The sequence below is a fragment of the Sceloporus undulatus genome, chromosome 1 (assembly GCF_019175285.1).
Source record: "Sceloporus undulatus isolate JIND9_A2432 ecotype Alabama chromosome 1, SceUnd_v1.1, whole genome shotgun sequence".
In the NCBI taxonomy this organism is placed as follows: Eukaryota; Metazoa; Chordata; class Lepidosauria; order Squamata; family Phrynosomatidae; genus Sceloporus; species Sceloporus undulatus.
Window position 1 is genome coordinate 316,953,307 of NC_056522.1, and position 14,370 is coordinate 316,967,676.

Consider the following 14,370-nt stretch of genomic DNA (forward strand, 5'->3'; position numbering starts at 1 on the left):
ACTGGCAGTCACTTAGCTTCAGCAGTACTGTAACATCAAATGTTCCCTAACAGTTCAGTGTTTAAAATCTACAACAGAAATTGTGCATGTGCAATGTAGGTATTTACAGATTTAGAATTCTAAAAATATTTATTTACAGAATGACAATGTTGAAAGACGACGTCAGGAGAGTAGCGGTCAGAGACGCAGTGATAATCCTGATGCAGCATCTAATGGACAGCCACAGCATAGTACTCGGCAAGTGGTGGAACAAGATGACGATGATGATGAAGAAGAGCTGACACTGAAATATGGCGCAAAGCATGTGATCATGCTATTTGCGCCTGTCACCCTTTGTATGGTGGTAGTTGTTGCAACCATTAAGTCTGTCAGTTTTTACACACGCAAGGATGGACAGTTGTATGTATCAAATTTTCTCTATTACTTCTTTTTGACTCTCATGGACTATTCTTTTCTTTGTGCTCTGGTGTTACACCAGTATTTCAAGTTTTATAGGTATGGTTAACTTTTTAGAACATGGACTTTGTCAAATGGGTGTAGTGTACAAGCAGTTCAAATAGAGAGAAAGCGTGAATAGGAAGGAATATTGACTGTTCCCTTGCTTTTTCTTTACCTTTGAAAAACTCTTTCCTCTAACTGCTTCACTTCCAGCCAGGCTGTGAGTACAGAAATGAGACTGACAAGAAGAAAAGAAATGGGAGGGACACATATTTGGAAGAAGAAGCACTCCACATGCTCTTTTTCCTGCCATTCCTCTGCTTTAAATTGTTCCCTAACCTTATCCCCTTCTATACTGCTATAAGCAGCATAACCAAAACTATAACACAGGCCCGGTACAGATGGACGACTCTGTGCCACCCGTTTTTCCCCCTCGTCGGTGCCGCAGCAGCCGCATCGCACTGCACCTACGCACTGCCAAAAGGAAGCCGCTCTAAGCTAAAGGGGATGGGTGCCGCCATGACGCCACTTCCTGGAAGTGACATCCGGACACTGCACAGCGGCTATGTCATCATGGCACTGCTGTGTGGACAGGAGGCCACCATGATGACGGAGTCTGTACTGACTAATGTTCTGGAGCGTGCAGTTGGTGCGCACTGCAGAACCCTAGAATTGGCATGGGCATGCCTCTCCCTGCCCGTCTGTACTGGGCCACAGTCACCATCTAGTTAACCCTTCAGTGATACTCTTTGAAACAAAAGAGAATGTAATGCTTCTAGTGATAATTGGTTTTTAGATGATTGACATGTAAGTTAGATGTTGGGTGAAATCCATAGAATCATAGAGCTAGAAGAAACCACAAGGGCCATCCAGTCAGGTCCCACCTGGAATATTATGTCCAGTTGTGGGCACCACAATTTAAAAAGGATGTTGAAAAACTGGAGAGTGTCCAAAGGAGGGCAACTAAAATGGTGAAGGGTCTGGAAACTATGCCCTATGAGAAACAACTTAGGGAGCTGGGGATGTTTAGCCTGGAGAAGAGAAGGTTAAGAGGTGAAATGATAGCCCTGTTTAAATACAGTGGTACCCCGGGATACGAATTGATCGCGTTACGAAATTTCCGGGGTACGAAAAAGTTAGCTTGGAAAAAACTGTTCCGGGTAACGAAAGATTTTTCGGGTTACAAAATTTTTTTTGGTGTGTTTCGGCGCTTTTTGGCATGAAATTTAAAAGCTGCGGCTTTCCAGCGCTAGCGGAAAGCCTTTTTTCAGGTTGCGAAATCTTTCGGATTACGAACGGCGCCGCGGAACGAATTAAATTCGTAACCCGGGGTACCACTGTACTTGAAGAGAATGAAGAAGGAGCAAGCTTGTTTTCTGCTGCTCCAGAGACTAGGACCCGGAGCAATGAATGCAAGCTCCAGGAAAAGAGATTCCACCTCATTATTAGGAGGAACTTCCTGACAGTAAGGGCTGTTTGACAGTGGAACAAACTCCCTCGGAGTGTGGTGGAGTCTCCTTCCTTAGAGGTCTTTAAACAGAGGCTGGGTGGCCATCTGTCGGGGATTCTTTGATTTAGATTTCCTGCATGGCAGGGGGTTGGACTGGATGGCCCTTGCGGTCTCTTCCAATTCTATGATTCTAGAAAAACCAAAAAGAGGGTGATTCACTGTCCACTTGCAGCCCTTCATGCCCTCAATAACCTTTGGAAGACTCCCAACTTTCTGGAACTGACTTGAGGGAATATTGATACATCGGAATTTCTCCCTCCAGCCTGCCCATAAAAGTCTTTCATTTTATTGGCCGCATAAGCTCAAATTACTTTACCCTAGCCTGATAACTTCTACTTTCTGAAATACAACATTTTCCTCTGTCATTTCAGTGTTGCAAAAACACAGTTGGATCTTTTATTCTGAATTAATTTGAAGTTTGTTATCAAAGTTGCAATCTTTTTGAACTTTAGATTTTGGGTTAATAATGTGATGGTTCAGAGGTGGCCTATGGCTCTGTAGTCTTTAAGTTTCTGAATCCACACAGGGCTTTATGGGAATTATCAAAATGCTGAAGCATATTACCAAAATAGTTTCTGCAGGATAGCTCCTTTAAAAACCTAGTGTGAAGTCACCATCCCAAAGCAAAAGAGCCACTGGCCATCCTGCAATACTTTTTATTCAGCTTACTGAGATTCTGTGTGTCTGCCTTTGACTCTGTTCTTGATATTGAATAAGTAATTTGTTTCCTATCTGCTTAATGGCACATGCATAAAGGTATTGTGTAGAATTGTGGTTCAGAAGATATATTTAGAAATGATGGGCAATTTTCTGAACTCTTCTGTTTATTCAGAAACTCTAGCAAAAATTAAGAGTATCAATGGCATATTTCACTTCTCTTTTTTTTCTGTGCTGAATTGACAGAATCTACACACCATTCACAGAAGATACAGAAACAGTTGGACAAAGAGCTCTGAATTCTGTTTTGAATGCAGCCATTATGATCAGTGTCATCATTGTCATGACCATACTCCTGGTTGTGCTTTATAAGTACCGGTGCTATAAGGTGAGCTCAAGTTTGATGAACCATGATGTCTCATCTCATATCTAAGGAAATACTGAAATTTTCAAAGACCAGGACTGGAGTGAGTGAGGAGGATGGAAGGAGAGGCTGGGCACACTTTCAATGGACAATATTTTAGGCAAGGACCAAAGTGAGGGGGATCAAAGGAGGAGGAGTGAGCATTTACACAACATTTGATTGTGGCAGCAAACCAAGGCTTTTCCAAGGCATGACAAGCATTAGTGACTGCTTAAAGTATAAGGAGTCTCTTCATTTTGCAGACAAAGCAGCTCCTGAAGCTTGAGGCTGCAGTGTTAGATCTGGTAGGCCACACGCATCCTATATGACACACTTTCCCACATCAAAACTAAAAGAAGTTACAACAACCTTTGGGTTTTTCCATGTTGGCTTCAGCTTTGATTTTACTCTTTTCCCATATTAATGCATATAAGCAAAGTTTTCCTCACTGCTGTAAAGCCCTTGATTTCTGCTTGTGTTGCAAAGTTTTGCATGGCTTTAATCACATTTTAGCAGGCAGGTGTAGGAGCAAATCAGTTAATGTGTGTGCTGCCGTCAAGTGAAATCTTAGATTTTCATCAGAGTCTTGAGACCTGTCTTGACATGTGAAGTAATACTAATTATTATCAGAGGTGTATTGTGTAAAACACAAGTATTGCCTAGATTTGTTAGAAAGCAATTATAGTATAAAGTTTTCTTGCTGTTATAGTGTAAAGAGTATTAACAATAGTTTTCTCAGTGTCCATTTAATGCAGTAAATTGTTGTTTATAATAAACCATTTTATTATTCTGTTTTGTAATGATGAGTCAAAAGCCCAGTAGTTAATTTTTCTGCCACATTATTAGTGAGGTATAAATTCATTTTTCCTAATCAGTAGATATTAGAATCATAGGGTTGGAAGAGACCACAAGTGCCATCCAGTCCAACCCCCTGCCATGCAGGAAATCTAAATCAAAGCATCCCCAACAGATGGCCATCCAGTCTCTGTTTGAAAAGCTCTAAGAAAGGAGACTCCACTACACTCCGAGAGAGTTTATTCCACTGTCGAACAGCCCTTACTGTCAGGAAGTTCCTCCTAATGTTGAGGTGGAATCTCTTTTCCTGCAGTTTGCATCCATTGTTCCGTGTTCTAGTCTCTGGAGCAGCAGAAAACAAACTTGCTCCCTCCTCCCAGCTCTTCTAGAGGTGTTAGTAGGTGTTGTTGTTGTTGTTAGTATAATCAAACAATATGGTTAGAATCCAAAAATCCCCCTGCTGAAGCATGTGTAGTGCTTCATGCATGTGTAGTGAATTTGCCCATTTCTCCCAAGCAGATACCATTTCTCTTTCCAATACACAGTATACTACAGTAAAGTGTCCTCCATCCCTGAAGAGCAACTTTTCAAGAGTACAAAGGGCTTTATTGGGAGGGAGGCACAAACTTTCCATGGATTGACTTGGGGGGTAGAAATCTCCAAGCATCTGGAGGTGTGAAGTTGAAGGCTTTCACAGCCGGCAGCCATACTTTTTTGTGGGTTTTTCAGGCTATGCTGCCGTTTTGCCCGCATCTGTGGCTGGCATCTTCAGAGAATGTATATCCCACTAACTTCTATGCCAGCATTCTCTGAAGATGCCAGCCACAGATGCTGACGAAACATCAGGAACAAACTCTTCCAGAACACAGCCACATAGCCTGAAAAACCCACAGATGATTTCCCTACCCTGAGGATCCTCCAAGACAACATCAGCCCTTTAATATAGAACAGGAAATAAGTAACAAAGTTACTTCCAGCTACTCCCCTTACCCTAGGTTTTCAGATAATCACGTTTTCTTCTAAAGGATTGTAGCCCCATGCCTTGCTCTGGTGGAGAATCATGCTATCTGTACATACAGTGCTTTTGTCCTGGCCATATTTTGGCTCCAGGGGCTACAAAAATGACCTAGGAGGAGGAGGCTACTGGCCACATTATTCCACCACCTTGTCCTACATAGAACTCGGCATCCATTTTTATTTCCCAGGAAAAGGCTATATTAACCAAGATCCAAGCTCTTTCACAAAGTAATTTTGAAATGTCATCTGCCTAATATGTTTTTAAAAAATCTGTATTTGTTATGTTTTTCAGGTGATCCATGGTTGGCTCATCGTTTCTTCTCTCTTCTTGCTTTTCTTTTTCTCATTTATTTACTTAGGGTAAGTTTAAAGAAATCTTTAAACAGACACACATGACTATGATGAATTGTAAACTTTACAACCCTTGTAACAAAAAACAACATTTCAAATTATACCAGGAAGAGAAGTTAGTGCGTGTATTGCTGTGTATAGTGCTGTATGTGTGTTCTGGACATTCTCTCAGTGGTGCAAAGGAGCAATCCACAATGGTAGCAATGTCTACTGGCCAGGTTAAGTTGCCTTGGGACCAAATCCCTGTGTATACGAAGTCCAGAGGCACAAAGAATTTCAGAGTCGGGGTCCTAAACAAATAATGTTCAATGAGGAAAGCAACAATCATACGAAAACACACAACCATGCACACTCCCAAGGACTAAGAAATTCAAAAATATTACGCTTTGGAACAGAGTAGGCCAGACTAATGGAGATACTACACCTGAATGGATAGCTGCTCCTCTAGTTACAGATCCGGAGATGAAAGGGTAATTGAATCATTCCTGAGGCAAACAGAGATTGCCGAGTGAAAAAGGAGCTAGCCATGTAAAACTGTCAGCATATCTGCCTATTACTGGGCTAAGCCAAAGAAACAAACTAAGGCACCAATATTTATGGCGAATTTCAATCCTTGGGCAAAATTCAAGGTATTGAAAAAGGCCAAATGGTTGTGCCTTCTTTGAAATGGATTTGGGTCACTTTGGAGTCGCTTTTCCAAGGTGGCAATATTGTGGTGTGAATGTAAGTGATGGGTGCACATTTCTGAGACAAGAGGGATAAGCACACAAGGCTACTTGACTTGTTGACTCTTTGGCATCAGCCCATTGTTGCCATTTCTCACCTTCTCCAGAGTGTTGAGGGGAAAAAAGAGTCCAAGTGACTCCTAGTGCTAGCCTACGTGTGATTGTAGCAATTGTGTCACCAATAGGGTCATGGAAGGGCCATTTAACCTGTATTTTATTGCAACTCTGAAATCAAAAGAGGAGGGGCCTCCAGTGCTAACAGGCAGATGACCTCCCTGATTGAGTCTGTCCATCTGGTGTGCAATCTTTCTCTCTTTCTGCTACCCTCTACTTTTTCTAGCATTATTGTCTTCTCTAATGAATTGTGCCTTCTCGTGATGTGGCCAAAGTACAACAGCCTCAGTTTGATCATCTTGGCTTCCAATGATATTTCAGGCTTGATCTGTACATTTGTTTGTCTTTTTGGCTGTCCCCGGCATCCTCAGCACTCTTCTCCAGCATCACTTCACAAGGAAATACACAATCAGAGCACTCCCAATAGATGGCCATTCAGCCTCTCTTTAAAAACCTCCAAAGGAGACTCAACCACTTTATGAGGCAATGCATTCCACTGCTCTTACCATCAGAAGGTTGTTCGTAATATTTATTTGGAATCTCTTTTCATGTAGCTTGAATCCATTGTTCTATCTTCTAGTCTCTGGGGTTAGTCTCTTAACTCTTTTGTTAGTTTTGGCCCAACTTTCTAATCTTTTAACATCATTTTCAATTCTGATCCTGTCCTCTGTGGTACTATTAACCCCTCCTAATTTGGTGTCATATGCAGATTTAATAAGCATGCCCTCTATTCCATTAGCCAAGTAATTGATAAAGATGTTGAATAGCACTAGGCCCAGGATGGAACCCCGTGGCACCTCACTAGTCACTTCTCTTCCGGATGAGGAGGAGCCATTGTTGAGTAGCTTTTGGGATCAGTCAGCCAACCAGTTACAAATCTACCTAACAGTTGCATTGTGTACCAAGCTTTTTACTAGCTTTTTGCAAGGATATCATGGTGGTTCTTGTCAAGGGCCTTACTGAAATCACGATATGCTACACTTACAAGCATTCCCTTCATCTGCCAGGCTGTTCCAGTAAGAAGAATCTACACTCGTCCCCCGGGTTACGAAATTAATTCGTTCCGGCGCCATTTTCGTAACCCGGGGGACTTTCGTTAGCCGAATCCCCATAGGCGCTAATGGGGAAAAGCCGCGGCTGCGCCGCGGCTCCATTCAAAACAGCGCCGGCTTTTTTTCGCAAGCCGGGGAAACGTTCGTAACCCGGAAATAATTAATTAATTTATTTTTTTTCGTATCCCGGGAATTTCGTATCGCGGCGCGTTCGTATCCCGGGGTACCAGTGTACCATCATCACATCACATCCCTGTTGTTTCTCTCCCCTTTAATTTTTACCCAGATGCTCTCAACTGTTCACAGGTATACATATCCTTAATGTAATCGATTAAGACTTTGTTAGAAAGGTGTCTTCCCATTCTCCCCACCCGCACTACACTTTTGAAGCAAAAATCTCATTGTACAGCTAGCTGGTGGGGAAGATATGCACATTCCCACTATGATTTAAAGCGAATTGCTGATCGGGTTATATGACTGTCGTTCCTATTTGAAACCGGTTCTGATTCTACTTTGATCAGTTTCTGTCATGATAAAGTGAGGCAAATGCAAAAAAACCCCAAAAAACCAAAACCCGTTTTTCCAGACACTAGTTTCCTAGCTGATCTTTTGAAAAGAATCAATTCTGAAGCATGTTCAACAAGTGGAAATTACAGATCTGAATTACATCATTCTAGAAGGAAGGGACTAATGGCAGAGGGGTGTTTACCATCCCTCCTCAGTTTTTGGTAGATCTATCATCCGCCCATCCGCCCCCCCCTCTCAGCGCTGCCTTTGTGTTTGTGGTGTGACCTATGGGTGCATGATTTTTTTAAAAAAAAATTGATAGAAGATGCAATGCATTGATTTTGCAACTACAGTGGACCCTTGTTATACGCTGGGGTTTGGTTCCAAGAGCCCATTAAATATAATGACATACAAAAATGTGTCCCTTATTTAAAAATGGAAAATCAAAGTTTGATATTTAAAATTTATACTTTTTTTGAAAATTTTCAAACCGTGGATGCTTGAATCCATGTATAAAAAATCTGTGTATAAGAAGGGCCAACTGTACTTGCAACCCGGGTGATCTGGCAGCAGCTCATAGTGAGGCAAGTAGTTGCAAAACCAATTAATCAAATCTTCTGTCGATTTATTACACACACACACACAGAGAAAGAGAGTTCCCAAGCCAGGCTGCCACTTAAATCACTGATGACGCACAGATGATTGACATGCATTTTGAAGCGGAGCAAGCTAATGGGGATGACATTCGTGCCAAAAAAAGAAGCGATTACAAGGAGATAATGAAAAAGATCCGCTTTCATAGTGGGGACGACAGACCGTTTGGAATCAATTTACCAACACGGAGTGAAGGCAAATCCCAAACTGGTTCAAATGTTAGTGGGAATGAGCCAATTAAATAAGTTAAGGCTCCAAACTATTTCTCGGTCTGGCCACAGGAGGGCCTCAAGTTTCTTTTAATGAACTCTGGCATCCTCTCAGGCAGGCAGAGTTGTGCCTTAGGAATTAAGTTCACCCTCAGCATAAAATCACTCATGGTGGGTTTCAGGCCTCAAAAGAAGTCCAAATTACATTTTTCTCTGCTCAAAGGACCCCAAAAGTAAGGTTGTCTCTGCTCAAAGTCTGTCTGGTAAGAGGAAGGCGGAATCTCCTCTTTGCTCCTCTGAGTATTCAGATTGTGATTCTAGTGTGGAATCTCTGCTTTTAGATAAGGCCCATCAGGAGTCTAGGGATGAGGCACTTTATTCTGAAAAGGAGGAAGGAAAGTGGTTGGATTCAGGTTCAAAACAGGATAAACCTTACAGCAGTTTGTTTCACTTTGAGGATTTTGTTCCCCTGTCATCCAAGGTCTCTGCAACATTGGGGTTTGCTATGTCTAAGACTAACTCAAACACCCAATGTGAGGAGACGACTTCTGAGTTGAATGAGAGGGAGGCTTCTCCTCTACGACAACCAAGGTGTTCAGGAAGGGAGATACCTTTTCTATCAGTCTGCCTCAAACTGTTAAGGGCAGAATGGGCTATGCCACTGCAGAGTAAAAAAAGGGACTATGGTTGCTGAGAAATTTATTCTCCAGGCAAACAGATGCTTAAGGAACTCAAATCACTTATGGTAGAAACCCTTGCCCCCGTCAGCCTCTCTAGTTTCCAGTTCTCTGATTCCAAATGGAGAGGGCAATCTCAAGGACCCTGAGGAGAAGTAAATTGACAGCTCTTTAAAGGAAAGCCATGAGACAGCAGCCTTGGCAATCAGGACTTCCGCCACTGATGCCTCCCTTTTGTATGTGGAGGGTATACTATGGGGAGTACTTGGATTGCATGTCCTTGCATAGGTACCTTTTGAAGATGTACAGAGTACTTAAATTTGTAGAGACACTTCTCAAGACTCCCTTACTTTGCAGCAAGGTCTATAGGGGCTGTCACATTGACTAGGCTCTCTACCTGGCTTAAGCATTGGGAGGTGGATGCATATTCTAGAGCAAACCTCTCCACAGCAGCCTTTAGAGGCACTAATTTGTTGGAGGAGGTGGCTCTAAAGAACATGCTACATCTTCGTGATTCCAAATAACAGAGGGGACTTCAGTTCAGTTTTGGACTTTGAAGTATACAAACTCCTCCATTGTGTACAAATGCTTTTACATGGAAACACTGTCCTCCATTCAGGGGGCCCTGCAGAGAGAAGACATCCTAGTTTCTCTAGATCCTGCTAAAGCGTATTTGCACATTCCTATCTTTAAGAGGAGCAGAAGTTTCCTCAACATTCTTCAGTCAACATCACTCCCAGTTTCAGGAACTGTTCTTTGGTCTGGCCTTGGCCCAGAAGGTATTTACCAAAGTATTTTTGGCTTTAGTAGCTCACTTGAGGTTACAGTGCATGCAACTATACCTATACAGTACCTGGATGACGTGCTTTTGAGCTCCATGTCCTTTCAAGGAGGTTTGCAGGATCTCAAGTGTAAGTGGATTGTCTAGTCCCATGGCTTTTTGATAAATACAAAGAAAAGCCAGCTAAACCCATTATTCATCTGGGAGCCCTGATTGATATGACCTAGGGCATGATTTATATTTTAAAAGAGAGACAAGACATTCCCAGGACAGAGACACAGAGGATGTGCTCTCTATCCACAGTGCCTCTCATTACTTTAGCTGGGCTTCTAGGCCATATGATCTCGGTAATCCAGATTGTGCCTTGGCGAGATTCCACTTGAGGCCCCTTCAGTGGTTCCTGCAGCCACATCAATCACTGATTGTGAGATACAAATACCTATTAATGTGTTGTTATCTCTCCCCGCCCGCCCCCCGGCCACCAATCAGATATTAACTGATATGGTGGCCTTGGAAGTACAGTTGGCAGAGGGCATTGATGTTTCCAGAGCCCCACTGCATTGCAGTAATCTCGGGTGCTGGTCTTCTGAGCTGGGGAGGTCATTGTCAGGGACTCTGGGGATACAGAAAGCAGGGTCACAGCATCAATTGAGTGGCTCGTCAAGCTCTCCTCCCCTTTATTCTGTTCAAGTGCACAAAGAAATCAGTTCTGTCCCTGTCAGCTCAGCATGTTCAAGGGGTTACCAATCTCCAGGCAGACTTTCTGAGCATACACACCTTACTTCCAGGGGAGTGTAGCCTGAACCTAGAGGTGTTTCTCTAATGCTCTAAGTGCCCCGCTTTCTTCTCACTCACATGTAAGAAGATTTCTTTGGGAGGACTACTATCATATCTCATCCGGTCAGTCAGTATTTGGAGCCTGCCCTTTGTTTTGAAGCAGCTAAAAAAAATCCATTTGAGCCTCTTAAGATGGTTTCCCTGAGGCTTGTCTCCTTGATGGTTGCATTTTTGTTAATCATATCTGCTCGCTGTGTTTCAGAGCTTGCAGCCCTTTTGGTTTTAAAGCAACTCTGCACCTTTAACAAGGATTACATTTCTTTCCATCCTGACCCTTTATGCCTAAGGTGCTTTCTACATTTCATATGTCTCAAGAACTCATTCTTCCTTCTTTCGTATGCTAAAAATAGACATTTATCGAACTTAAGAAACTTTCAGCGTTGTGATTATTTGTTTTTCTCTTTCAATCTTTTTCAATTATTTGGAGTAGCAAGGCTAAATAACTAAAACTGAGAGAGAGCTGGAAGACTCCAGAGTTAAATGGCAAATTACCTAGATGGTTTTCATCTCAGGAAGCTTTACATAGCAAGGAGAATTTAACTAAAGGAATATGGCTGAAATATGAGAACCTTTTAGTCAATAAGAAGGAAGAAATACGGCTAAAATCAATACAAGAATTAAAGAAAGAGGGGGAAAACATCCCGTGGTTTGTATATATACAAATAACAGAAGACTTTTTAAAAGATATGACTCAATATGGAATAGAGAAAGAAGCAAAAACATTAGACAAAATAATGATGGGGTGTAAAAGGGATGATATCAAAATTATATAAAATAGTGCTAGATATAGAACTGAAAGAAGAAATTATAAAAACCAATATGATAAATTGGATGCAAAATTTTAAAAGAACAATACCATTAGCATATTGGGGGAAATTCTGGACACTTACACATAAATGTTCAAAATGTAATAATTTAAAAGAAAGTTATCTTAAAATCTTTTACAGGTGGTATCTAATGCCTGTCAAACTAGCAAAAATTACAACATCAAAAGAGAAGAAATGCTGGAAATGTCAGAAAGAAAAAAAAGACAGGCACAGTGTTCCACATATGGTGGAAATGCAAAATTACAAAAAAAAATTTTTTTTAATGGAGAAAAAATGCTAGAGTAATAGAAAAGAAATTGGATTGTAAGTTACCAGTTATCCCACAATTATGGTTATTTAATATAATGGAATATGTAAGTTTAAATTTGAATGAGGAAAAAATTAATTTATTAATCTATTTGATAACTACGGCACGAACAGTGTACACATGTCACTGGAAGTATAAGGAAGGTCCTACAACGGAGGAATGGTTTATTAAGGTTCAAGAACTTGCAATGATGAACACACTGTCAATGATGGATAAAGGAGACCCAGCTCAACAACACAAGAAAAAATGGGAGAAAATAGCTGAACTCTGGGGGTAAATTCTGAAGAAAAGACTGTTTTGTTTTGATGGCTAAAAAGTCCCGGTACCATTGTTGTATTTTGATGTTTAGATTTTTGTATTCTTGTATCAATTTAGAATATAAATAAACTATTTTAAAAAATTTAAAAAGAGTTAAATGGCACAGAATGGTAACAAACTTTTGCTTGTGAGCTGGATGGACTATTATATGGTTAGCTCTCCTGCATATCCAAGAATGATGAATTTACATTGAGTACCAACATCTCATTTTCCAGATACTGCCATTGCTAAATGGGGATACATTCCTTAGAAGAAGGGTGGTATAGAATTTGGAAAATTTGTGACAGCACTTTTGCCTTGTATATAAGTTTTGGTTAGAGAATATACTTTTTCTGCAGATAAAAATCCTAACACTAAGGATTACCATATAAACTCAACTATAAGTCAACCTCATGTGTAAGTTACGGACAGGTTTTGAGGCCAAAATTGTGGATTTTGCCATGACCCATCGATAAGTCAAGGGTAAAACATGGAAGCTCCTTCAGTGTGTTCATGTGTGCATACAGCAAGAGAGACTCTAATTGAGGCTTTTTGCTTCAGCGTTTGTTTTAACTTTAGTTTCAGCCTTCACCCAGACAGTTAGTGCCAGCGTGGGCCAGAGAGGGACTCTGTTTGTCTAACAGAAATTAACCACTCAGGGCTCTTTCTGCTTGGCTCAAGAGAAAAATAAATTGTCTTCCCACCGCATAGGGAAATCTGAAAGAGCTGTTATCACATTACCACACTGACCCAGAAATAAGTCAACCTGGGATTTCGGGGTCAATTTTTGGCATAAATTTTTAGACTTATAGAGGAGCATATACACTAGGTTTCCCTAAAACCCCAACAATATTTAGATTGGTAAGTTTGTAGACTTGCATTCCTGTATACACAATAGTATAGATATGTGTATTATACTATATTGTTTAAAATGACGTGTAGCCAGTTGGAGCTCAGGGAAAGAAAGATGTATATAGATTTCCCATTCACCTCAAAGTAGATGAATAGTTGAAAAAAATGATACAAACTATAATTTGTAAACCAAGGCAAAAGTTGAAAGGAAGATTGAACAAAGCACTGCAGCCAAATGGAATAAATTTTAACAAGCAATTTATCTAGGCTAGGCTGAAAGAAACAGTTTCAGCTTGTCATACAATACACTTATAATTTGACTGTTGCCATTATTTGTTTTGGTTCCCTCCTTGACATTATCAGAGTAACGTGTTTTTTTTCCCTAATCTCTTTTTTTGTTTCATAGGGAGGTTTTTAAGACTTATAATGTTGCTATGGACTACGTTACTGTTGCACTCATGATCTGGAACTTTGGTGTAGTAGGCATGATTTGTATTCACTGGAAAGGCCCTCTCCGGCTTCAGCAGGCCTATCTCATTATGATAAGTGCTCTAATGGCCCTGGTATTTATTAAATATCTTCCTGAATGGACTGCATGGCTCATCTTGGCAGTGATTTCAGTCTATGGTAAGAATTTCATCCCAAATACTTACTTGAAATATCACTGGTTTATTTTGCTTTTCTGCACTTCATGCTTGATGCTTTTCCATGGAAAAGAGGGAGTCATTTGTTTTCCATTTTAGAGGCCTTTGTCTAAAGAGGAGTTTGTCTGGTGAATCATGATAGACAGTACTAAAGGGGTATATTTTATTCCCTACAGCTAGCTTCTATGAGATGTTTCTTGTCAATTTTGTCGTCCACAACCACCCTGCATAAATGTGTAATTTACGTAATTGTCTCAGGAACGATCTAATGACAACTTTGACTACTGTTTGCAATTGGGATATTGCTTTTACATGGTTTGACATATCAGATGATAGGCTGTATGATCTGCTGTAATGTAGCTCATATTTGTAGAACCCTGAAAGCTCATTCTAAAGTATGCTTTTCTTGCTTAATATGATCTACGTAAAGAGTCAAAAGTGTGTTTGGAATTATTCTATTTGTGCATCAGATATTAATGAATTTCAACAAAAAGCCCTGCAAAGATTTCAAGCTCTGTATATTATTATTATTATTATTATTATTATTATTATTATTATTATTATTCTATTTCCTGCCTCTCCCTGCGGATCGAGGCAGGATCCCATCAATATCAGCAATACAGTCTATAAAATACATAACAGATTAAAAACATCATCATATAACCACAATACACAATAAAATACAGTACAATATAATACTAGTCAATGCTAGTCGG

General features: G+C 40.6%; 1 protein-coding gene across 3 annotated transcripts in view; it reads left to right on the forward strand.

The window, feature by feature from the left end:
- LOC121934283 (presenilin-1-like) overlaps positions 1-14,109 on the forward strand; it is a 32,004-nt gene extending 17,895 nt beyond the window's left edge. Inside the window, exons 4-7 of one of the 3 annotated variants that reach the window (XM_042474629.1) lie at positions 140-399; positions 2,852-2,993; positions 5,113-5,180; positions 13,417-14,109. In XM_042474629.1, coding sequence (XP_042330563.1) covers positions 140-399; positions 2,852-2,993; positions 5,113-5,180; positions 13,417-13,753 — 807 coding nt within the window. In that variant the 3' untranslated portion in view covers positions 13,754-14,109. The remainder of the gene's footprint in view (positions 1-139; positions 400-2,851; positions 2,994-5,112; positions 5,181-13,416) is intronic. The other 2 variants (XM_042474638.1, XM_042474648.1) reach the window with 2 other exon arrangements.
- The last annotated feature ends 261 nt before the right edge of the window (positions 14,110-14,370 follow it).